The sequence below is a fragment of the Neophocaena asiaeorientalis genome, unplaced genomic scaffold (genome assembly GCF_003031525.2).
Source record: "Neophocaena asiaeorientalis asiaeorientalis breed wild unplaced genomic scaffold, Neophocaena_asiaeorientalis_V1.1 scaffold134, whole genome shotgun sequence".
NCBI lineage: Eukaryota > Metazoa > Chordata > Mammalia > Artiodactyla > Phocoenidae > Neophocaena > Neophocaena asiaeorientalis.
In genome coordinates, this window is record NW_020185339.1 from 22834607 (window position 1) to 22859807 (window position 25201).

The following is a 25201-nucleotide window of genomic DNA, read 5'->3' on the forward strand; positions in this document are numbered from 1 at the left end:
AAATTACAGTGTAGAGAGGTGAAGTGTCCCGCCCAACACTACAGAGTGGGATGGGAGGGGTGGGGCGGAGCAGGTACCCCTCAATCCTCAGTCCTCAGCTCCTGCCTGCACTCCCCCCTCCTCCCACCGCAGCAGCTTAACTACCCCACTAGAGGGTGGGGGGAGGGCCCCAAAAGGCCCCCTAGCAACCTATTAAAGATTTACCTCAAAAATCCTTTTCTATTCATGACCTTTTGACCTTCTGACAAAGATGGGAGGTAAATATGTGAGAACTCCTCCCTTTCCCCTTCTGTTAATGAATTAGGATCTACCCAAACTCAGTGTTTAAAGTTACATAAGCATCATTCAGATCTGTACCAGCTACTTTCATTTTGGAAAAACTGCATTTCCATTAAAATGGTGTTATATAAAAAGGTTTTATGTATGTATGTGTAGGAACAGAAGGAACAGGTACACGTGAGCACTGTGAAGGCACACAGGCACATACACATCACCACCTCACCTGTCCTTATGGGGAGCAGGTGTTTGATAGTTCCTGGTGAGTTAAGATGTGACCCGCTTGCTTGTCCTCCAACCCCCAGTGAGACCTGGTGCGTGTTGGGCAATGGGAACTGCAGCAGGAAGGCCATCAGCTGCCCCCACCCCCCCAGGGACCAGAAAAATCCTGACCTTCCTGAAAGTTCCTTCCTTGGCAGGGTAAGCTCCATTAAATCATAAACTACGGGGGTTGGAAGTAGCTCAGAAGTCACCCAGTGCAATCTCACTGGACATTACTCTCACCAGCCTTGATGTGAACAGCTCCCTTTCTCCCAAGGCAGCCCGTGTCACCTGTGGACAGCTGTAGCTCACTGGAAAAGACCTGATATTGAGCTGAAACCTGCCCTTCTGGAGCTCCCACTTCTTGGGAACAAATGTATATCCCTCACCTAGTATCTTGAGCCGGAGGCTCACGAGAGCCCAGGAGCCTTAGCCAGCGAAGGGTGCCTGGGGCCTAAAAGCAAGGAGGGAGGGCAGCAAGAGTCCACAGAGCTGAAGCTCTACCCTTAAAGACCTCTATCCATCTAAACTGAGGCTGGGATTGTGAGGGAGGGGGAGCAAAGCGGGCAGGGCTGCATTGGGAGGAGGGGAAGAAAGCGGGGGAAGACTTGAATGGGAATAAGTGAGTGGCTTTGAGCAAAGCTTGGCTCCTTAGGTCTCATTTGAAGTGGGGGGAGCGGGGGGTCAGACCATCCCGAGGTCAGTTACAGCTCTCATTCTCTGAGGTCCTGAGTCCGCCTACACACACACATATCCCTTTCAGGGTTCGATGGTTGTACTCTTATGTGAAACAGTGGGTCCACAATTCGAGCGCCAAATAGGAAGTAAAACAACTGTCCGAACCCTCTCTCTCATCCTGGCCCGACGTGAGTAGGCTTCGTGGCTTGCTCGGTTACCGGAAGGGCGGAACCATTCTACCTTACCCACGTAGAACTGCACAGACGGGAACACCCCAGCACAGAGTAGGGAAACGTGAGCTTTGGAGTGTCCTTTTAAGTAGTTGGGAAGGGGGTGTGGCCGAGGAGGCTGGGAGGCCGCAGCCCGGCGAGGGGGGGAGTGGCCCGGGGGCGTGGCCGTAGCGTCTGGAATGTTGTTGGGTCCTCGCACCGCATAGTAAGGAGGGGTCACGCCCCTTTTCTCGGAGAGGGCCAATCGGAACGCCGGAGCGGTTTCAAGTCTCCCCTGCCAGCCTGCCCGCCCGCTACCCCACCCCCCTCGGGGATTCGCTTTTTCCGTAACAAAATTGCAAAGCTCCGGATGTTCCGCAACCCGGGCCGTTCACAGGTGGAGGATCCCGGGGCCTATGACGGTGCTTCGGAGCGGGAGGCGCCAGCGGGCTGTAGAGAGGCCGGGTTGAGATCCTGGAGGCGCGCGGGGGTGGGCGCTGCAGCCGCGGGTTGTTTATCTGGAGTACGGAGGGGAGGGGGGAGCCTGGAAACCGCCCCGTGTCCCATTTCCTCCTCTTGTTTTCGCTCCGGATTCTCCATGTTGGACCCAAACTGAGGAGCCCGGAGCTGCCGCCGGGGGATCGGGGCCGGGGGCAACCGGGGGAGCCGTTGCCCGGGCCTCCCGCTCTCCGTACAGGCCGCCTCCCTTCCCGGCCCAGGGGAGGAACAAGAGCAGGGATGTGAACAGCAGTGGGAGTCGGAGTCTCGGGAGCCGGAGCCGGAGCCGGAGCGGGCCCCCGCCCAGGCCCCCCAGCCCAGCCCAGCCCAGCCTGTGCGCCCGCGCGTCCTCCCGCCCAGCCAGCCCGGGCCCGCGGGATTGTTAGATGGAACACGGCTCCATCATCACCCAGGCGCGGAGGGAAGACGCCCTGGTGCTCACCAAGCAAGGTAGGGGCAGCAACTTCCCAAAACTTTGCGTCGCCCCCGGGCGGGGAGGGGGCTAGCACAGCCCAGAACCCGAGTCTCGGCCCCAGATCTCCCGGGGCTCAGAGTGGGGGATTCCCACCCGACCCCCTACTCCATCCGCCTCTGCGACCTGGTGCGCACCCAGGCCCCGGGGAGGGTTGCGCGGGGCCCCGGGCTCCCAGCGCCCGAGGGGGAGGGGCGTCATCCGCGCAGCTGTCACTCTGTCCTGCACTCCCTCCCCCCGGACAGAGAGACAGAGGGGTAAGCGCTCGTAGCGCGAGTCCACTCGCGCCCATCCTCTCCAGAGTTGGGGGGTGGGGTCGTCACTTTCCCGCACCAGAGTGCGCGGCTGCCCCAGGACCGCGGGGAGAGAGGTGGGGAGGGGAGGGGAACGAGGGGGTCCCGGACGATCCCGAGCTAGAATGGAGCCGGGACTGGAGTCCGGCAATTCCCAGCCCCCACCCCTCCCGCCCCCAAGCCCGAGGTTGCTCAGGCAGTGGTCGGTGACGGCGTCCGGCGGGACTTGGGACCAAGTTCACCGCCCGGAGGCGGGGGCGGCCGCGGTGGGGGAGGGGCCGAGCTCTGGCTGACCGGACTTGGTCCGCGCGCGGCCCTGCGCTCGGCCTGGGACCTCGGCGCGCGGGACTCTGGCCCGGCCGCCTCCTGCCTCTTTCGCTGAGCAAACAAGCGCGACCCCGAGGCCCGGCCGGAGCCCCTCCCTGCCCCGGTGCGCTTCCCCGGGGCCGCCGCCGCACACACAGAGCCGCGTTTGTTTAGCCCGAGATTGGTGTCCCTGGTTATATAATTCGCCGGATGGCATCAGACCCGGCGTGTTTCTGAATCGCGCCGCGAAAAAGTGCGAGTTCTTCGTGGGCAGCGGCTCGCGGCCCCCGCCTTCCTGCGGGTCGGGTGGAGACACATGGGGGGTCGCGGGCCCTCTCGGGGGCGGATTGGGGACCGGAGGGTGATGAGGCCGAGGCCTCTCCTGGGGGCGGGGGAAAGGTTGAGGCCTGAGGGTGGAATCTGAGTTTGGTCACGGTGGAGGCCCCGAAACTCTTTTCCCCTCCCCCACGTTCTTCTTCGGGGTCTTGAGGAATGTGTCTAAAATAGTGGACAGAATTTCCGCGGGGAGTAAGGACTAGCGTTTTTTTTCTGGAGAACTTCCCAGACTGGGGCCACCTGGCCTGAGGCTGGGGAGATCACGCTCTTGGGCCCAAATTCGGAGCGTCCCTGCCCTTCCCCTCAATGCCCCCAGAAGAGGGCAAGAAGGGCCAGTGCTGCACTTGAACATGTTGAGGCCTAGAGCCTGCGGGGGGGCCCAGCTGTGGAGCCTGGGTATAGCCCCACATCCTCGTATTTGGCAACATTAGTCAGCAGACCATTTATTTCAGGGGTTCCCGGTCCCAAGGAGCTCCCCCAACTTGCCTAGGGGCAAACGGGCTGGCCTGGTGGTTTCAGCCATTCCCTAATTCCCCGGTGCAATGGGGGCGGGGGGCGGCGGGGTGTAGTGTGTGTTTCCTGCATCGCTGGCCCTACTTTCAATAAGCCTTGCCTGCTCAGATCCCAACCCCCGCAAAAGACCCTGACCCGATGCTCTCCTGACTGCATCACTAACCAGGCTACAACTTCACCCCTCTACTGCCTGCTCATCTGTGCTGAGGGCTGAAGAGGGGAGGCTTTCTGTGTTAACTTAACTTTGGACTCTTCCCGCTCTCTTCCTAACCTCATCTCAGGAAGGGACTCCAAGTGCTAGCCAGAAATGAAGAAATGTGGATGTGGAAGGATTCCAGAGGGGGCAGTGTTGATGAGAAGGGAAAGAAGAGTCCTGAGCTTCCCTACTCTGGTCCTCTCCTCCTGGTGGGGCTCAGGAGGGTGCCTTCCCAGTGAGGGGACCACACCAGGAATGAGGGAAAGCTGGACTTCTGAAGGGACAGCTTACAAATCAGAGTTGGAAGTTTCATCCACCCAGGGCAAGTGGTAGGGAACAGAACAGATGACAGTAGAAGGCAAGCAGCTGGCTTCTTGACAGTGTTCAGCTGCTGATGTTGGTTGGATTTTTCTTAGAGTTACGTTTTTCGTTTTTTGTGTGGTTTGTCCTTCAGACTTATCCCTGGAGGAATCTGAATTCTCAAGCGGACAGCTTGGGGGTCTCTCCCCCCCACCACCCCCGTGTAATTTGACTGCATTCCAGAGAAGACATACTTTCTTCCTAGGCTGCTTGGGCACCCAGCAACCAGCAAACCAACTTTTTGAATCCCTCATCACTTACAAACAAATCCTGCATCTTTAAAAAAAAAATAATGAAATAAAATAAAAGTAGGGGTGGGGAGCAGATGTTTTATTTAGCTCCTTTGGAGTTCCGTGCCCTCTCCCCTTCTCACAGTGTCCCATTTCTAGGCTCTGCCTCCCTTTGGAAAAAGGGGAAGGAGTACTGAGGCAGTTTATTAATCAGTAAATTTCTAGAAAAATACAAATTGCTCCTAGCATGGGCAGTTTTTTAGTGAAGTTGTTTGCCATTGCAGGTTTTTTTTTTCTTCTTTTTTAGCATTTTGTTCTGGGAGCTTTAAGGCTGGCTGGGTGTGTTGATGATTCAAAAGTAATTACAGTAGGGAAAGTAGAACAAACAAAGTTGCTGAAAGCATTGATGATAAAAGGACCAAAATTGGATCATCTTCCCAGACAGAAGGGTGAAATGGCTTCCTGGTACAGCAAGGATAGGGGTGTGTACGATACCAAAGTAAAAGAGAAAAGTTAACATCAGTTTGGCCAGAAAATGCCATTTATTGCAGCCCCATACGAGGGTGTCGCCCCATCGCTGGGAGATTGTGCCTCGGGCTTCGAGGTTAGATGGGGAGAAGCCAGGGAAATGGGCCCACCTTATAACCTCCCAGTGTGAAATGAGAGGGCGGAGGCAAGCTCCTCCAGAGTTTGAGTGACCCACAGCCCCTCTGGGGGAGTTGGGACCTTTTTTGTTTTGTTCTGTGAGGCCTGAGCCCCTTCCTTTCAGGGAGTGGATGATGATGCCTTGAGTTGTCTTTTCACATGTAGAACTGAACAACAGGTTCTGGTAACTGACCACCCCTAAGAATTAGGCAGGTGGCAGGTTTTTCTAACTCTTGCTTTCTCCCCATAAGGGAGAAATTCTGCCTTACTGTCTCATGTAAAAGCTTAAACACCTTTCACTGTGGTTGTAGCTAGGCCCTTAACTTGAAAAGTTTAGACCAAGACTCAGTCTCCCTGGGGCTTTCTTCCTTAGCTTGTTCTGTGAGCATCCAGGGTGTGTGTTCGCAGCTGGCTCCTACGCCCCACTGGTGCCTCTCCCCTCCTTGCGCAGTCTCAGCCTTGGCCTCTGTGGCTGCTGAGTCTCGCTCCTCTGTCTTGTTCCCCCATCTTGGAGTGAGGTAGGGGCTTGTGTGGTGACTTAAGCTTGTGTTTGCTCTCTCCCGAAGCAACCCAAGGGAGCCCTGCTAACTCAGCAACAACGTTTGTAAATGCCCACCATCCCGGGACTGGGAGTTTGCAGTTCTGCTGATGAGTTTAACTTGCAGAGCTTGCAATGGACCAGGACTCAGGAAGTGCTGTGAAAACCCCTTGAGAGACGGCAAGGGGTGGTAGTGTTCCTGAATCCTGTCTCCTCCTTCTCAACTATAGGGGTCTTAAAGAAACTGGGTGGAAGAGCGGTCCCGTTTCATGCTCTCGGTGGGACCTTCCAAATCCCTCATGAACATGGACTTTGTTAAAACGGTAAATACGATAGAAGTCACATTTCTAGCCAAGGTGAGTTGATGCTCTCAGCCTTTCTGTGGAAAATTAATACATATGCTCATAACTAAGCAAGAGAAAGACAATACGTATTTATATGTAAGTATATATCTCTTCCCCTTCTCCTTCAGCTTTCTTCCTCCTAGCTTTTGGGTAAGTTGGGTTATTGTCTTTTATTACCATCTTGGGAAGTTTGTCTCTCAGGGTGAAGAGGGGATTGGGGGGCAGGGGCAGCAGTTAGAAGTGTTCAGAAGAAATGCTCCAGGAGCAAAATTGGTTGCCTCAGGCCTGGATGCAAATCCCTATTTGCAGTGAGACTTGACAAATCACTTTACTATGCTGGGTGACTTATCTATAAAATAGGAGTACCGGTCTCTACCCTTCTCCAATGCCTTGTACTTAGCAGATAATTGATGGATGTTAATGTCCTTCCTTTTTAGACAGCTAGACCACCACTCCGGTTCTCCTCCATTCCCCCAAGGACACGGTGCAAACAGCACACGGTCATGTGGGTTTTATTGTTAAAGACAGGTGGCCGGGGGTCAGAGGGGACACTAATGTGAGGGCTTAGGCCTTCTGGAAGAATCACCCTCTGAGACTGACAAACAGCCTTGCTGCGCAGACCCCTTCTTTGTGCCCCTGTTACATAGGATGGGATTTTATGTGAGTAGCACGTGCCTTGGGGCTTTTGCCGTCCTGCCTGGCGCCTGGGCATCTGGGATGGGAGGAGGCCGGGGAGCCACGCACCTCCTATGAAGAGTCTCTGAAGTCTAAACCTTGTGAGCAGTTGCTCAGCCCCTCAGAAGTGGATGTAATGAAGACTTGAGGCAACTGTGTGCTGCGTTCTCTTACCGTCTGCGTTTGTTTTGAGAGTTAAAGAACCCAGTAAGATTCAGATTTCTTTAAGGAATGCTAGTAACAAGGAAAGAAAAAGAAGCTGGGATTTTGAAGAGAAATAGATGTTCTTAAGCTATGTCTTTGCTGCTGTGGTTTTGGGGTACAACCTTGAGAAAGCACAAACTCAGCATTAAATTGCTTTTCACCCTGTCTCAGGCCAGCCAGCTCGGGAAGCACAGAATTAACTCACTTGTCCTGCTGACACCGGGTTGGGTGTGGCTGTCATGATTCCCTCCCTCTTCTGAAATGGAGGAATAGTTCCCAACTGGGATGCAGATGAGCTTATTAACGTGCAAATCTTATGAAGGAACTAGTAGAAATCAAAGTGGAGAAGTTGACTTAGAACTTGAAGCCTCTCTGGACCAGAGGCCAAATAGAACAGAGTTTCTTTGTCTGGCAGAGTGCCCAGCCCTTCAGGTCTGAGTGTGCCTGCACCAGGTCTGTTATTACAGAATGGGTACTCCAGCGAGCACACGGCCTTCTGGGCAGGAGGTGCAAGGATGTCCTGTTTTATATTCGTCAGCTATTCTAAGGGTTATAGCCTTAAACCCGATCTCTCAGTGGACCTGCTGGCATTTCCTTTCTTTTCCCAGGTGCGCCGTCCTCCCCTCCCACCCTGCCCCCCACCCCAAATCAGGCTTTGCTCTTATTCTCTTTTTATTCACTACCTTCTTTTTCTGTCTTGACATATGAATAGTTTTTGCATCCTATAGAATTTGCTCTTTCCCACCCACACAGTTCTCAGGGAACAAATGTGGCCCCAACCCCAATGAGAACCAAGCAGATTCATGGGAAGGCTCAGAGCGCATACCGCCAGTGTGTGGAAGCCCCTTCCCAGGACGTGGGTCCTAGCTCTTCTGCCTCCATGGCAGAATGGGGCTAGGGCTCCTCCTTCCCAGGAACAGGGACCTGCAGGAAGGGACAGGAGGCTTGGGTGTTTTGCCTTGTGACGGATTAGAGCGAGTGCCCCTAGAAAGGAAAATCAGGCTCTGGGGTGCAAGTCCCCTGAGACCTGCAGAGACATTGAGCCAGTGAGATGTGGTGGGGAAAGGGGCCACAGGGACTCTGACTGAATCACCCTCCAGTCCTGCAGGGGTTAGTCAGGGACCACTGGCAACCTTTAGACATTGGCTCCCAGCCAGGGACACACATCAGAAACTCCTGTGACACTTACTAAAAATACAGACCCCACCTGGGTCTTACCTGAATCAGAGCAGGAGCAGGTGGGCCGGGCATCCGCGTGTTCCAAATGCTCCCTGTGGTTCTGACAGGTGTCCCTGGAGAAGAGCCAGGTGAGCGCAGCAGCGGCCCCAGCTGCCTGTTTAGCCCTGAGCAGGAAGAGTCCCTGGAGGGATCCAGTTTTCCTGTTTGTTAAAGATCCTGCGGCTCCTAAAGGGGAGTCCAAAAGTTTTCTGAGTGTGAATGGACAGAGTCGTGATCCCCACTTACCAGTAATGATCACGTGATATTTATAGAGCACTCACTGTGGGGCAGGCACTGCCCTAGCCTTTTATATCTATTGATAGTGTCTCACTTGAGCCTCACAATGACCTTGTGAGATAGGAATGATCCCCACTTGACAAGTGAGGAAAACCTCCGCTGAGAAACCCCAAGCACCTTGTCCCCAGGAACGTGGCTGGTTCGTGTCAGCTAGGACTGGCTCAGAGTCAAACCTAACGCTGACCTGCACTGCCTCTCATTCGCGTTGTGCATTCCACTTTTTAGAGTGCCTGTTCAAGCTTTCAGGGGATCTGAAGCCACCTTGTAAGACACCATGCAGTGTAGACCTTTCCTGATCGGCCTGCGAGGAAACAACCCAGGGTGGTGGTGCCTTAGGTGAGACCACAAGGCTGCTTGAGAGGCTGAAGTGGGGCAAGAGCCAGGCTTCCTGACTCCAGCTCAGTGCTCTCTCAGTGGACACACCTATACTGGTGGGCTGGTCCCAGATGCAGCTGGGGTGTGGGAGGAGTAGGTGAGTGACCCTGTAGGTGGGACAGACTCCCTGGCAGGCTCCTTCCATTCCTTCTGCAGGGGCCAGCCATGAGAGGAAGGACGGAAGGAACCGGTTGGCCACCCTCAATGAGCGTGTGTGTGTGTGTGTGTGTGTGTGTGTGTGTGTGTGAGTGTGTGTGACTGGGATTGGTTTTTGTGGAGTCCTGGAAAAGGCCATTTCCCAGGATTGACCCTGCCACTACTCCTCTGTGACCTCTCGAATGAGAAATCTCTGTGCTCTCTTTCACTGTGAACATTTTGAGATTGAGACTGAGTGAGATAAAGGTATGAAAGTGCTTTGTACTGAATGACTAGCAGCTGAGATTTACTGAGCGTTTTACTAGGGTCAGGACACACCCAGACCGCATTGTAATTCTCACAGCTCTATGTAATAGGTAATGTTAGTCTTTCCATTTTACAGATGAAGAAACTGAGGCCCAAGGCCACACACCTTATATGTGGCAGAGCCAGGATTTAAGCCTAAGTCCATGGCACCTATGTAACCACTCTGTTGTTCACTGGTCAGAGGAGAGACGGTTGAGGGTCCTTTGCTTTGTCCTGAGCTTTCGTTCTTCTTTCTCCATCTCACTCTCATGCATATGTCACCTAAAGCAGGCTTCTTAGCTGGAGAGGAAAGAGGCACTAGATTCTTCAGGTCTTCCACCAGACCCAAGCATTTCAGGAATCGGGCAGAGAGCCAAGTCAGGGGCTGAAACAGCCACTAAGAGGGTGTTTGTGTCCTGCTGGCAGGTTTCTTTTAGCCTCCCGGCCTCCCACAGGGCCTTGCTCCGCACCTCCTTAGGGGGAGCGGGAGGCTCAAGGCGGGCAAGTATGGCTTCCAGTCCCCCACAATGACATCTCTGCTCTAGCAGGCATTGCATACAGTAAAACAAGGGCAGGGTGCAGCCCTTTGGGTTTTCCTGGATGGCATCTCAGGTCTATCCCTGCTGCTGCTGTGAGCCATCAGATCACTTCCTGACATCCACCAAGAGCACTCTGGTGTGGAGCTGGGGGCTGAGCCTGCTGCTGACGTATCTGTGAGGAAACTGCTCTGGTCCAGGGCCTGTTACTGCTTCTGGGAACCCACCCCCAGCCCCAGCATGTTTCTAAAATATGTTACAGCTGCCCAGGCGGGTGTTCTGCCAATAACTCTTTTAAAGGCTGATTTGGAAATTGACAGAGTATCTTGATCCTGTTTTAGAAGTTGCTAGGGATCCCCTGCTTCCAAAACTTAGTGCTTCTTGAGGGAAGGTCCTGAAGTTGAGGCCCTATGTTGAGATCAGTGACGACTGCTGGAGGGGCAGGGAAAAGGCAGGCTAGGCAGTGAGTGACCGGGTCCCCCACCCTCACCCCACAAGTGGCATTAAGGACCCAGGACTGAAAGAAGCCCTCCTCTCTTAGAAGACAGGTAGAGGCAGGGAGCTGTCCTGTCCAGGGAAGGGGAACTAATGGAGACGTCTGCGTAGGTAGGACAGCCTGGCTGCTGGTCGCAGGGAGGGTGCTAGTGTAGAACATGCTGGTGTGAGCCAAACAACGTGGCTAAAACTACTTTTTAAAAGTCCACGCTGGGGGGCTTCCCCGGTGGCGCAGTGGTTGAGGGTCTGCCTGCCAATGCAGGGGACACGGGTTCGAGCCCTGGTCTGGGAGGATCCCACATGCCACGGACCAACTGGGCCCGTGAGCCACAACTACTGAGCCTGCGCGTCTGGAGCCTGTGCTCCGCAGCAAGAGAGGCCACGATAGTGAGAGGCCCGCGCACCGCGATGAAGAGTGGCCCCCGCTCGCCGCAACTAGAGAAAGCCCTCGCGCAGAAACGAAGACCCAACACAGCCAAAATAAATAAATAAATAAATTTAAAAGTCCACGCTGGGCTTCCCTGGTGGCGCAGTGGTTGAGAGTCCACCTGCCGATGCGGGGGACACGGGTTCGTGCCCCGGTCCGGGAAGATCCCACATGCCGCGGAGCGGCTGGGCCCGTGAGCCATGGACACTGAGCCTGCGGGTCCAGAGCCTGTGCCCCGCAACGGGAGAGGCCACAACAGTGAGAGGCCCGCGTACTGCAAAAAAAAAAAAAAAAAAGTCCATGCTGTCAACTTCACAGCTGCTTTCTGGAACTTCGGGAACTGGTGCCGAGCTGGGTGAGGCCCCCCTGCGTTGTCACCTGAAGAGAGCAGTGTCAGCAGTTGCGCACTGTGGAAACTGGTACACCCTGCCTCTGGCTTCCAGTCTTTCCTGTGTGGGGGATGTCTAGGCATCTCTCACCTTCTTGTTCCCCTGCTGACTCACCTGATGGTCCAAGAGTCCTTCTGTCCACCTGGCGCTTTAGGGCCTGTCCTTAGCCAAGGCACAGATGCCCCTTGCTGAGGACCTGGGAGGACTCCTCTCCACGGGGAGCCCCAGTCACATGCATCTTGGCTGCAAGGCCCAGGCAGCTGGCCAAGAAAGGCCAGAAATGCTCCAAATACTCTCCTTCCTCCAAAAGCTAAGGGGAGGGAGGCCCCTCCGGGAGGCCATTTTATAGTGATAGCCAGACTAAATCCTTTACTGTGGGGGGAATGAGAGATGGTGGAGAAAGAAGTACTCTGAGAGATGAACCAAGAAAGCATCCTTCTACATGAATGGGCTTGTTAAAATCCGACAGCCTGAGAGCTTGCCTTCTGCCGAATCCCAGGCGGATGTGTGAGGAGTTCCTTTGCTGGGACACAAAGCTGTGCTGTTGGCAACAGTGATATCTCAACCTGACCTTCTGAAGAAGGTTAAAAATAGTGTTGTCCAGGCAAAGCCAGTCTTCATCTGTGTGTGCGCGCATGTGTGTGTACACGCATACATGTATGCGCACAGGCTTCTTGAGAGTCAGAGGCAAGTAGTATCCCCACCTGGTGCCTCTTGGGGGCCAGTGATGGTGGACACAAGGGGAGAGGGCATTCTTTGTCTCAAGTGGAACAACCTCACCTGCTTTCCTGTTACTTGCAGAGACCAGCCAAGGAGTTTGCAACTGGAAAACAAGTTTTGTAGTGAATTTGGGAGAAGGTATAGGGGTGGTTTTGACTTTCTGAAACCTGCTCACGATCCGAGTTCCTCTGGCACCTGTCTCATCTTCTGTCCTTGAGCTTCAGCCACACGCTGGGTGGGTGGTCACAGTGTTGCCGAGGAGTGGCCATCTCCCCTTAGGTGATGTGAAAAGGAGCGCGGCTTCTAAGTATAGTCTGCACAGTGCCTTACCGTGTTCAGTCAGAGTGGTCGTGCTGTTATCCCAGTTAACGGATGAGGAAACGAAGGCACAAAGAGGCTGTGTGGCTGAGTAGTAACTGGCAGAGCCTGGACCCCAGCCCAGGTGATCCTGTGGGGAGGGGGAGGGGGAATACCTCCCACATCCCCACTTCTCTTCACATCCTGCCTCCGTAGGAAGCCTCACAGCAGTGAGTTGAAGGGGTGGCTTGGCTTCCCTGTTCTCAGCCACCTGCGCACTTTCTTCTTGAGCCAGAGCTCCCCCCCGTTAGGTCTGTGCTGGTCCTTTCCGGCATTCAGCCCCAAACCAGATGTTTGGAGGCAGGAGAACAGATGCACATCAGTAATGGAGCTTTGTGGTACCCACTGGAATCCTGCCCTCCCTCACTGGGGAGACCTGTGCAATGAAATGCTCACCGGCCTGTAAACCCTCTTGTGCCAGTGTTCGTCTCCCGGGAGGGGGCCACTGCCCCTTCCTGTCACACACAGAGGGGTGGGGGTGACCTGCACCTGGCTGTCAGGGACACAGTGCTGAGCGCTGGTTGAAAGGAGTCCTTCGAAAGGCTCTTTGATACGAGTCTCAGATCCCTCTCTGGGTGTATCCCCTCATCCTTAAACCCCCTCAACAAAGTGGCTCTTGGACCAAAGCTCCTGGTTCACGTTCCTCCCCCCGCCCCCGCATTGTCCTCTTGATCTCCCAGAGGTATCTGCCAGTCGGAGCAGGTGCAGGGCCGGGGTGGTGGTGAAGGGAGCCTTGTACTATTTCACCCCTTACACCTTTCATGGACTGCCCAAGAGGACACAAAGGAGGGGGGCTGGTCCCCAAACTGATCCTTCACCAGCCCAGCCTAGAGAGGAGTAGGGCACACACTCTTGAGAGATCTTAAGAGTGCACTGCCACTTCCCACCTGTTGCAGGAGTAATCGTACACGATGCCTGAGCTGTAGGGGACCCTACAGAGTAGTTGTTAAGAGCCCTGGCTCTGGGTTCAGGCAGATCTGGGTTCAGATCCTGGCTCTGCTGTCCTACTACGTGTGTAACCTCAAGCAGGTTACTTAAGCTCTCTGTGCTTCAGTTTCCCTTCTGTGAAATGGGGGATTAGTGCTTAGAAATGGGTTTGTAGTGAGGATTAAATGAAGTAATGATGTCAAGTGTCTTGACACAGGCCTGGCCCATCACTGGTGCTCAGTAAACATGATCAAGGCCCAGAAAGACGGAGTGGCTTGCCTCAGGTGCCCAGCTCGTCATAGCCCACTTCCCTGTCCTCGTAAGGGAGGGAGTCTTTCTGTTTCTAACTCTTCTGGGCGGTTGTAGACCAGCGAAGGCTTCCACAGGTCCTGGCTCTGTAGAAGCAACAAAGGCCCTGGAGGCCCCAGAGTTATTCACTCAGCCAGAGTCACGAGCACCTGCTGCTCAGAAGCCAGAGGCCAGTGAATGTACCCGGCTGAGGCCACTGCAGGCCCCGTCAGGAGGCAGCCATGTTAGGGGGAGGCTGAAGAGGCCCTGATGGCCACTGATTGTCAGTGGCAGTGTTTGTAAAGGTGAGGAGGACACACAGCCTGGAGAAGGACTGAGGGAAGTGGGGCCCCAGTGGGGGAGGGGGTAGTGAGGAACATCTGGGGTGCTGACCTTGCTGTTGTGGGTCTGGGGTCCCTTCCCCAGGCGCCACAGCTCTTTGCTCCGAGCGCCTGCCCCCGGGGTCAAGGCATCTGTGGTCTCTGAGGCCCAGGGGCTGCCTGGCCGCATTGTGTTTTAAGAAGACCTCATCCCCTGCAGAGTCCGAACCAGCTGAGGAGCGCCCCTGCCCCCTCCCAAGCTCCCTGTCTGAGGCTGGAGTGCTCCTGCCTGTTGGGCCTCCCGCAGGGGGCACCGGCGAGGCCTCTCCACGGCCCCAGCCAGCTGCCCCTTTCAACCCCTGCCTCTCAGGATTACTCAGCCTTCACAGCGTCTGTCACTAAGATGCTGAGTGCGTTCTTGATGGCCTCTCTTCAGGAAAGGCTTGGGCTGTGTGGCCTTTTAAGAAAGGCTCAGTGCCCGGGTTAAGCCTCTGATTGTGGTTCTGCGTGAAGAAACCATAAACCAAAGGAAAAGGGATGGTTCAGCTTTGGTCTTAGAGCTTTGTGTCAGCGTCTGCTCGCGTCCCTGGGCTCGGAATTGAAGGTGGGCCGTACAGCGAGGTGGAGAAGCTGTCCTTTCCTTCCGATTTCTGGATAGATTATTCAGAGTAGGAGAGAGTCCGAGGAACCTCTCATCTTGCTGTCTTTAAGTACTGGGCTCTGCTCTCAAGTTTGTCTCCTGGACTCAGGGGCCTTGGGCGAGGCCTCCAACGCAACTTTTTCCTTCGGGGCAAAATCCTCAGTCCCTGGAAATCTTGACTCTTCCAGCAGGGCCAGGAGCTTGAGAGTGATATCCAGGTTTTTAGGCTAATTGCTGGGGAAGCCTGAACATTTTCTAAAAGGTGTCTAATGGTCATACCAGTGTCAAGGGATCTGCCTGACCCAGGGAGGGGAAGGAGAGAGAGCACTGGACCAGATGGACTGGGGTGCCCAGCCTGCACCTGCAGGAAGCCCTCAGCCTTCCTGCTGAGCCACAGCTGAGTTGGTTGTCCTGGGGCGGTGCTGACTGCCCTTTGACTGAGGGTCAGCGGCCTCACCTTTGGTCCAGGGAACAGAGTTTGGTTTTCTCTCCTCGCCAGGGGCTCAGGCAGCCCAGTAACTGGGTGTTTAATGGCTCTCCCATCACCTCTTCTGCCAGAGCCGCCTCCGTGCAGGTGCAGCATGTACTCTGAGGACTGAGCCAGGGAGCTTGGCCTTGCTGGGGTGGGGGGCTCACCACATTGCCCCCCCTTCCCTTCTTAAACCCAGCAGCACGGGGAAGGTTATCCTCAGTGCCACGTTCTGTTTGCCACCCCCCCCCACACACACACACACACATAAAGGCAGACATTTCTGGCACTTACTTCCCTGCACAGGAGTTTGCCCTGTGCTTTAAAGCCGAGTGGGATGGATTTCATCCCAAGGCCTGGCCCCCGCCCTGGCCCCCGGAGAGACCTGTGGCTGAGGACCATTCTGGCAGTGGTTGTGTGGCGCCACCTCCTGGCCACAGTACCCATCCTGGCTCCCTGTTCATCCTCAACAGTTGCCGGCACAGTTCCTCTAAAATAAAAAGAGCTTGGTGGGGGGAGGGGAGGAAGGCGGTCCAAGAGGGAGGGGATGTATATACACATATAGCTGACTCACTTCACTGTACAGCAGAAACTAACACAACATTGTAAAGCAGTTATACTCCAATTTAAAAAATAATAAAAGGAACCTGAAAAAGACTTTCCGAAGTCCATTTCTGGTTGATCCTGTAAATGCTTGTAGCTTTTTCTATCAGCTTGGCCTTTCTGGGGCTGCCTTGCCAAGCCTTCTATTAAAATGGCTTTGTATTTCCAAAGCCCAAACTGTCAAGGCAGGACTTAGCAGCTGTAGCTGAGAAGCAGGGACGTCAACGCAGAACCCAGCGCTGGATGTATGTGTCCCAAGAGAGTGATGTGCCTGTGGTCTTTGAGGGGAGGGAGTGTTAAGGAAAGTGACCGGAGTGTGGTATGGACACAAGGGTGTGAATGAAACTTGTAGTTTCTTGGGGCTGAAGCTGTTCTATTTTCTAGTCTGTTGTTCTAGCCTGGGCTCAGTGCTGCCTACTAACTGATTGAAGGAAGCTGACCTAGAACAGGGCTGTAGCTGCACCGACTTGAAGAGGTCTAGCTCACTCCCTTCTCTAGAATGGGTAGTATTCTGGGAACTGGTGTTAGGGAGGATTTTTGTGAATTACCTTGGAGTGTTCCCTCAGTGTGCTGCTACCAAAGTAGATTCTATAGCTGGCCCCATCTCTCAGTGCCCCTTCACCCCCACGGAATGAAGAGCAAGTTTTCTGCAGTTCACTTCCCAAACCAGGGACTGGGGATTCCTGCTCTTTCTAGTTTACAGAGAAGATGTTGGAATAAACATGTACATTTCACCACTGACTGTATTTGGTTGTTCGCCAAGCACGTGCCTTGTGCCCCAGTGGAGCTTATAAACTAGAGGAGATAGAGCACGGGGGTGGGTATTTGTGGACAGACGCCCTGTAGCTAACGCCTCTGTCGTTCCCTCCACTCTAGGCCTGGTCTCCAAGTCCTCTCCTAAGAAGCCTCGTGGACGTAACATCTTCAAGGCCCTTTTCTGCTGTTTTCGCGCCCAGCATGTTGGCCAGTCAAGCTCCTCCACTGAGCTCTCCGCATACAAGGAGGAAGCCAACACCATTGCTAAGGTAGCTGGATCCAGGGTGGTGTGATACCAGCAAGGACGGGACTGCTGTGAGCGAGTGGGGGTCCCTGCAACCACGGCAGGGAGACAGGGCAGCCTTGCCTGAGTTGGAAGATCTCTGGCCTGGAGGAGGCCCTTCCTCTGTCCTTCCCATAGTGGTCCATCTTCTTCCTGTTGATTCCCATTTGTGGTGTGGGCCATCTGGATGTCCCTGTGGTTTCTGAGGGGCCCCGCGGTCCAGATCCTTCCAGGTCCCAGGAACCGTGCAAGGTGTTTTGCGTAGCTTGTCTCACGTGACCCATAGCAGCCCTGCAAGGAGAGCCACAGGATTCCCACTCACAGATGGAAGCTGAGACTCAGAGGGTGTATGTAGCCGCTGAATAGTTAATGGTTAATAAATGGTAGTATCAGGGTTTGAATTCAGATCTCTCTGGTTGTAAGTCCTGTGATTGTTGTTTTTTATTTTTAACTAAGCAAAAATACCTTCCAAGGGTATACCTTTCAGGGAACCAAGGAATTGAAATTCGATCACATTCTTGATAACCCCTTCCAGCACTATCACCTGTACCTGTGAGAGACATTTGGAAATGTGTGGGTGTCTCTGATTCTTATAATTACCAGAAGCTATGTCTGGCATTTCAGAGGCGGGGGACAGAAATCCTCCTTTCCGCGGTGCCATTTGTACTTCTTTCTGAAACACCAAGGTTTAGCTGTCCTTCCTCTCTTTCAAAACCAGGCTAAAGATACGTACATCAGTGAAAAATCACCTCATTATGCAAAAGGGGACAATGGTTAAATGAAGTACAACATGACGGTATTAACTGAACTATTAATTTTTACTAAGAGTTCACAACAATGTGGAAGAATATTGAGTTGCAACATTAAGTCAAAAAGCAGAATGCAGAGCTTCCCTGGTGGCGCAGTGGTTGGGAGTCCGCCTGCCGATGCAGGGGACACGGGTTCGTGCCCCGGTCCGGGAAGATCCCACATGCCGCGGAGCGGCTGGGCCCGTGAGCCGTGGCCACTGAGCCTGCGCTCCACAACGGGAGAGGCCACAACAGTGAGAGGCCCGCGTACCCCCCCAAAAAAAAAAAAGCAGAATGCAAAATTATATGTCATGAAGAAAAAAGACTGCTTGCCAAAGCAAGCTTGAAGGAAATGCACTAAAATGCCAACATTAAGTTTTTCTAAGTGCTAGGATTTTAATTTTTCTTCAGGGTTTCCATTAAGATCACTTACTTGTTACATCATAATGTTTTACTTATTAGCCAAAGGCGGGAAGAGGCTTTCTGAGCTCTCTGCACTCTACCTCCCCTCACATTTCAGGACCCACAGTGTGGGCTCACATTGGCTTACTTGTGTTTTGTAGGGGCTCAGTGCACCTCCCCCTAATCTAGGCCCCCAAGGAGGATGGAGAAAACACATGTTCTCAAAGAGAAGCCTGGGTTTCAGGACTAAGCAAGAGGCCAGACCTCCACAGTGAGGAGTTACGATTTTGATTCTGCCTCTGACTCTGTGTCCCTGCATCAGCTGCTTGAGTCCCCTGTTCCTTGGAGAGGCAATAGCAGCTGAGAACAGGGACACTTCCTTCTCCATCCTTCATCAGGCCGAGTGTGGAAAGAAGATTTTGGCCCCTTTCCTGCCCAGCTCTTAAGGAAGGTCACTTTTGTTGTGTCAGAGCTTTCCAGGGGGCTGGGGTCTTGGGGAGAAAATTCGCCTCCAGGCCTGAGTGGGCTTTAGACAACCAGGAAAGGCATTAGTGGGCTGGCACTGACCACCTTCTTTTCTCCCGTAGTCGGATCTGCTCCAGTGTCTCCAGTACCAGTTTTATCAGGTATGTGAATCTCACAGGGTATGGCCTCAGAAGCCCCAACACCCAGTGATACCTGCTAACCCCATGCCCCATGCGGTGAAGCCCTCATTCCTCTGTGTCTGGCTGGCTAACTCCCTGCCCTTGGAAGCTGTTTGTCCCAGATATTTGCTGAGGGCCCACCACGTGCAAGGCATTAGATTGTGCGGGGGACAGCCGGTATCCATCACCAGCTCTGGCCTCCATCTCCAGTATCCGGATCACTTCACAGTCCCAGGCTGAAGGAAGGAGCCAGCTCAGTCTCTTCTTTCTCTACCTCTTGGCCTTTAAGTGTCGCCTCTCTTGGGTTGAAGTAGGGGGCTTCCATCTCCTCAGTGGGCCCAGCTCTTCCCAGAGTTCTATTGGGGAAAATTAGTCTTTCTTGGTGGCAGATTCAGTAGCCTGGCTCTGGTTTTAGATTCCAGGGACCTGTCTGCTCCCGGAGGTGACAGAGGAAGATCAAGGAAGAATCTGCGTGGTCATTGACTTGGATGAAACCCTTGTGCATAGCTCCTTTAAGGTAACTGGACATCTGGAGCTCTTCTTACACTCATCCTGGGCTGTCCTGGAAGCCTGACTGCAGGTGCCAGTGAAGTGGCCTAAAGTTGATGATGGAAGAGTGATCATAAGTAGGAGGGCCGGCCTCTGGCATTTGGCCACAGTTGCATCACAGATACCTGGAGGCCCCACCAGAGAATGATGTTGAGTGGGAGCCCCTGCTCTCCGCAGTTGCTGACAACAGGCTACAGCTGCCCCGCCCCCCTCGTCGCAGCACAGCCACCAGGGCTCTGTACAGGGGTACAAAAGAGGGGTTAAGTCAGCCTTGGGCCATGCCCCTATCCATTTTATCAGGATGTTTGTTAAGAAAGCCCAGAGACTGTCTGAGCTCAGGTAGAATTTGCAGGTGGTGGTAAGTGGGGAAAACCAGAAGGGGTGTCGCAGCCTGTACTTGGGTGAGAGCCACTTAGTTGGGACAGCAGGGGCTTCCTAGGGCCTCTGATATCTGTCCTTCCCCACCCCGCCCAGGGGGCGGAGCACTGGCTGTGGCAGGGACTGGGGTGTGGCTGGGCTCTTGTCCCTTCCCACGAGCTGACTCATTAACTCTTCTGCCTTCCAGCCAATCAACAACGCTGACTTCATAGTGCCTGTAGAGATCGAAGGGACCACTCACCAGGTGAGCTGCTGCCAGGCCACGCCCAGCCCAGGAACTCAGGGTCTTCTGCTCCTCGGGGCTTGTGTTCCATCAGTTGATCCCTTCCTATAACTTCAGCCTCTCTGCTTTTATTGGTAGACTTTCACATTCGAGGCTTTCGCATCTTAAAAAATGCAGCCCCTCATCCCCCTCTAGCTGTCACCTTTTTTCTCTTTGCAGCCAAGCTGTTTAAAATTAAATTATTTAATAGTAGTAATAGCTATCATTTACTTATCTCCCCTGCCCCTAATGAATGTGACCAGCACTGTGATATGGCTTAATACATTTTCTCTAAAGCTGAAGAGTTGGTGTATCTGCCTGTTACAGACAACGAAGTCACTACTAGCTGTTTTCTCTCCTCCCCTGCCCACCCATTCCATCTAGCTGGTGAATTTCTTTCTCCCCAGAAAAGGCATCTCCTCCTCTGTAAAGCTTTCTCCAATTCCCCTTCCCTTGGGGTCCCTACACTGGATTCTGCCACAATACATACTCAGTACACATCTATCAAAAAGCGCTTGAATCTAAATAAGGTGAGGCTCTGGCCCTACACAACCTGCTCAGTCCAGGGTTAAGGATCCTGTGGTGTTGATAGTCAGATAGAAGAGTTACTTGTAGGGAAATGGGGTTTGAGGCTTCCATGGGTGGTCAGCACTATCCTGTGTCCATTAGAAGCTTTCTTCACCCCACCACCCTCCTCCCAGCTGAGGTGCTCTCCCAGTCCCAGTGCTGGACTCTGCACAGCAGCTCTTTACAGTCTAGTTGAGGGTATAGAGAAACATACAGAACCCACAGATTTTTAAAAAAAGGCGTATCTTCAAACACTGTGAACTCCTGGCTAACAAGGAGAGGTGTGAATAATGGAAAAGGGATGACATTTACATGAGCGGGGGGTGGGGGTGAGGTGTCTACCTGCAGAAGGTGCGTTTTCAGCAAAGAGTGTTGAGAGGATGCCAAGCTTGATGAATAGCCAGGAGGAGGGAGGGACTTGTTGAAGGTTAAAGAAATGGTAAATGAGGGCTTCCCTGGTGGCGCAGTGGTTGAGAGTCCGCCTGCCGATGCAGGGGACCCGGGTTCGTGCCCCTGTCCGGGAAGATCCCACATGCCGCGGAGCGGCTGGGCCCGTGAGCCATGGCCGCTGAGCCTGCGCGTCCGGAGCCTGTGCTCCGCAACGGGAGAGGCCACAACAGTGAGAGGCCTGTGTACCGCCAAAAAAAAAGAAATGGTAAATGAAAGGAGGCCCAGTTGTGGCTACCTGGAGCAGAGGGTTCCTGCAGCAGAGCTGGGAGGGGTCTGGTGAGTCGATGGCCAGTCCAGGCTGTCTCCAGGAGAGAGAAGCATGGCAGGCACATGCTGTTGAGCAGGGAGTGAGCTGGACGAAAAGAACTTTGAAGGAGTGGTTCCAGTAGCACCTGTGTAGGCTGGATGAGAGGAGAACACCTGGATGGAGACAGGGAAGCAATAGACAGCAGGCCCATGAGGGACATGCGGCCAGTGAAGCTTTTAGGCCATAATGTGCAAGGTTATGAAAGGTGGACACCAGGGTTAGGGGTGGCTGTCAGGGGCAAGCACAAAATGGGGGCGTCACTAGAGCAAGATGCTGCAGGGTGTCAGATCTGCGGTCACTGAGGGGAAAAAGTCACTTTCCCCTGGTGCATTTCAGAGAAGCTCTGCGAGGGCATGAGGTTTCAGGAAGTATCTGCGACCCTGCCTGATGGGGTCCTGGACTAACTGTCCTGTCAGAGCCAAGGACAGGAAACTCCCACAGAGGCTGTGGCTGGATTCAAGTAATCCAGGATAGGCTGTTTCCATCTGTGAGGCCTATTCTTGATTACTTGTTTCTGGAGGCAGCTGATGGTTCGCCGCCGGAAACAGATGGCTCCTGGGACATTAGGTGTTTTTGTTTCTTCCCGAGCTGGGTCAAGGTTGGGACCACTGAGCCGGCAGAAGCCTGGTGAGGAGGTGACGCTCGTGCCCTGGTCTGCGGGGCAGAAGGCTTCCAGCCAGGTGGTCCCAGAGGCTGGGGTGTGGGAGTCCAGACAGAGTAAGGTCTGAACCTACTTATTGCTCTTTGTGTAGGTGGTGACGGTGACCGATGCCGTGAGGCTTCACCCTCATAGGGATGCCTCCAACAAGCCTTTCTGCTTTTCCTCAGGTGTACGTGCTTAAGAGGCCTTACGTGGATGAGTTCCTGAGACGAATGGGGGAACTCTTTGAATGTGTTCTCTTCACTGCCAGCCTAGCCAAGGTACCTGGGGGCAGGAGGGGAGTAAAGAACTGGGAGCAGGTGTGGCATACCAGCAGGTATGCAGGTCCACAGGATACCACGGGGAAACCAGGACTGCATCCAAACAAAAAGCTTCTTCTCTCTTCTCAGTATGCTGACCCTGTGACGGATCTGCTGGACAGGTGTGGGGTATTCCGGGCCCGCCTGTTCCGTGAGTCCTGTGTGTTTCACCAGGGCTGCTATGTCAAGGACCTCAGCCGCCTGGGAAGGGACCTGAGGAAAACCCTCATTCTGGACAACTCGCCTGCTTCTTACATCTTCCACCCAGAGAATGCAGTGAGTGGTCCAGATACACCCACATTGCAGGGATTGGGAGAGTTCCTGCCCTGGAAGGAGGAGGGAGAAGGGGATGGTGGTGGAACCATGGGCTTTACCAGAGGAGGGCACCATCCCAGGTGGACCAGCCAGCCTCTGGGGTCTGGGGCAAGGGAGGGAAGCAGTGGCGGTCGGGAGGCTTAACGCTGCCTTCTCCCTCTCTAGGTGCCTGTGCAGTCTTGGTTTGATGACATGGCAGACACTGAGCTGCTGAACCTGATCCCAGTCTTTGAGGAGCTGAGCGCAGCAGAGGATGTCTACACCAGCCTTGGGCAGCTGCGGGCCCCTTAGCCTTCCCTGCCGCCAAGCAATGGCCATCCCAGTAGGGGACTTTCCTACACTGTGCCTTTATGATCAGCCTGACAGAGCGGAATCTGGAGCATCTCACCAAATGAGACCTGGAAATAGAAGTGATTGGAAAGAGCTTTAGGACAGGTTAGATGCTGAGTGGGCAGATGTCAGACCAGCGATACCCAGAGCTGCCTGCTCCCTGAGTTGGGTTCCCGAGATATGTGTGTGTGTGTGTGTGTGTGTGTGTGTGTGTATGTGTATGTGTATGAGTGTTTCTTGCCTTGAACTGTGGTCCCGGGATATAAGTGTTTCAGGTTGGGGGAGAAAGTGAATGATCAAGACTCTCCCCAAGTTAGTTTGTCTCCTCTCCTGTCACCCTGAGAGCCACAGAGCTCTATAGGGATGAAGACCATTGAAGGCTCCGTCACCAAACCTATGGCCTTTCCTCAGCATTGTAAGGCTTATGCCACGGAGAAAGGTAGGGTCAGAGGCTGCCTTCGGGTGCCCCAGGCACACATCTTCCTGAAGCCTTTCTCTAGCCGACTGCTGCAGACAGAAAGACGACACTTCTGGGGAGATGAAAGCTTGTATCCAGAACTGGTAGCCCCAGTGGCCATCAGGTCCTGTGGCCCAAGGGCTGCACTAGCCTCTGGCCGAGTGCCTGGCTCGGGCCCTTTCTGTGTCTCCCCAAGGCTTGGGTGCCGGGCCTGCCTTCCTCACCACCTAGCCATAGTCTTGAACCTGTGGGGAAGGAGGTCTTCTCCCTGCCCTGGAAGAGGACAGATAACTGATTTCCGTTCTTTTGACTCTGTTTTAAAATTCTCTTTCGAAATATGGAGTGTTGGGCTGTTTTGTTTCTGACAGAGCTGCAGTCCTGGGCCTGAGGTGAACGTGGGAGGCCCTGGCGGTGCAGGGAAGAGGAGAATCCCAAGGGCATGAGTGTGTGTGTCCCTTTGGCTTGTAGGTCAGCTGGGCTCGAGATGCGTCCCGAAGTCTGCTCTTCAGGCATTCTGTGCTGGTGCTGCCGCAGGGACTTTGTCCCCAAGCCTGGGAAGGGCGCTCTGGGTCCCACCCACCTGTTTCTTGGGCAGGGCTCTTTTCTCTCGTGTCTTCCCCCAGGGCCAGGTGTCTTCGTCCTTCCTGGCTGATGCTTTTTCTCTCCAGGGTCTCAGGCACTCCTGCGTTTCCTGGGCTGAGGGGCTGGGTGTTCTCACCGTTTAGTTTGCCAACGTAACGCACGTGCCTCCTGCCAATGGTAACAGGTGTGAGTGAGCTCTTCACACACCTGCGCTTTGCGTGTCTCTTTGCTTTCAAAGTTTCTTAATAGTGAATGCTTTAACAAATAAGTCACACAAAGGAAGTTTCCCCAGGATGGAGAACAAAAGGGGAAGTGCTGCTGTAATTGGGAGCACAAGGGAGCCCCTAGAGGGAGCCCCACTTCAGCATCACTGCCTTAGCCACGGCCTCCCCTCCCTCCCTTGGGTGGGAGGGGGTTCCTATCCCCCTCTCTGTTTTCCCTGGAGGCAGATGTCACAAAGCATTTGTAAGTTGCTTCAGGTGCAAGAACACCGCCCACTCAGGACTTACCCCCATTATCCTTTTCAGACTGGCCACACACTAGGGCAGTGTGAGGAGCTAGCCGGGACCAGGTGGTGGAGCAGCAGCTTGGCGTTCTGAGCGCCTAGCATCCTTCTCTAGCATTGTGATGCCACCTCCCCTCCTTGTCCCAAGGTTGTGAGGCTTTGTCTTTCCCTTTGGTGTCACATAATGAGCTTCTTTGTAGTATCTCAGATTTTACATGTTCCACGTTGTGCCACGTAACCCCCTTCAAGATACCGTTTGGAGGGTGGGGGAGATCTGCTTCCCAATGTGACTGGGCTGTGGGGTTCTGACTACCTTGCTCACAGGTTCATGGTTTGATAAACTTGTATTCAAAAACTTGAAATGTAGGACGCCATTAAGAGTCTGTTTATATTTTTGGAATATTTGTACTACTTACAATTAATGAATAAAAGTGGGTTTAAAAAACCCATCCGTGAATGGGCACTGCCTCCTGACCCTCCTGTTGTTCATTCGGGCACTTACCCCCCCTTCTTCCCTTAAAACGCCTCTGTCATGACGAGGCTGGAGCGCCCAAGCTGGGGGACCAGCCGCGCACTCAGCACAGGGATTTTGCTCAAGGTTACAGAAGTCGGGCTACATTAGCTCTTCCCTGGCCCCCATGTGGAATCAACCGCATTGCCATCCAGGTGCTTAATAAGCATATGCTTGGTGTCCTGTTGACTTCTGGGGAGGAACCAGAAGCCCCAAGGGATTTACAGTCTTCCTTCTGTGCCCCTTACTGATTTCCCCACACTAGGAGCCTTGAAACTCAGAGCCCGGCATGGTTCTTGGCACATAGTAGGCACTCAGATATTGACTGGGCTGATCTATGACCCCAAGGGAGACCCCAAGGGGCAAAACAGAATGACCTAATAACTCACTCCAGGCCCTTCTCCCAGACTTCCCCTCTGAGAAATGCCCAGGAGCTTCTCGGGAGGCACTTGCCAGCCTGGACATCCCATGCACTCAGAGGGCGGGGGGCAACCCCAGCCCCTGCTTCCTGTCATCAGTGTAATGCATTCATATCTACAATATGGCAAATTTCATATCCTCCCACCCTCTTTCCTGCATTATTGATGGGCTGTGCACTTTTAAAAAATCAATTAGATCA

General features: G+C 53.9%; 2 protein-coding genes across 2 annotated transcripts in view; one reads left to right on the forward strand and one right to left on the reverse strand.

Annotated features, from left to right (window-relative positions):
* The first annotated feature begins 1787 nt into the window (after window positions 1–1787).
* Window positions 1788–23827, forward strand: CTDSP2 (CTD small phosphatase 2). The gene is made up of 8 exons (XM_024736862.1): window positions 1788–2372; window positions 16413–16561; window positions 18353–18391; window positions 18825–18926; window positions 19524–19580; window positions 21751–21843; window positions 21973–22158; window positions 22363–23827. Exons 1-8 carry the CDS (start codon window positions 2309–2311, stop codon window positions 22486–22488), a joined length of 816 nt encoding a protein of 271 aa, XP_024592630.1. The 5' UTR covers window positions 1788–2308; the 3' UTR covers window positions 22489–23827.
* Window positions 19596–25201, reverse strand: part of TSFM (Ts translation elongation factor, mitochondrial) — a 33951-nt gene continuing 28345 nt past the window's right edge. Inside the window, exon 7 of the transcript XR_003002103.1 lies at window positions 19596–21035. The gene's annotated coding sequence lies outside the window, so the exon portion shown is untranslated. The remainder of the gene's footprint in view (window positions 21036–25201) is intronic.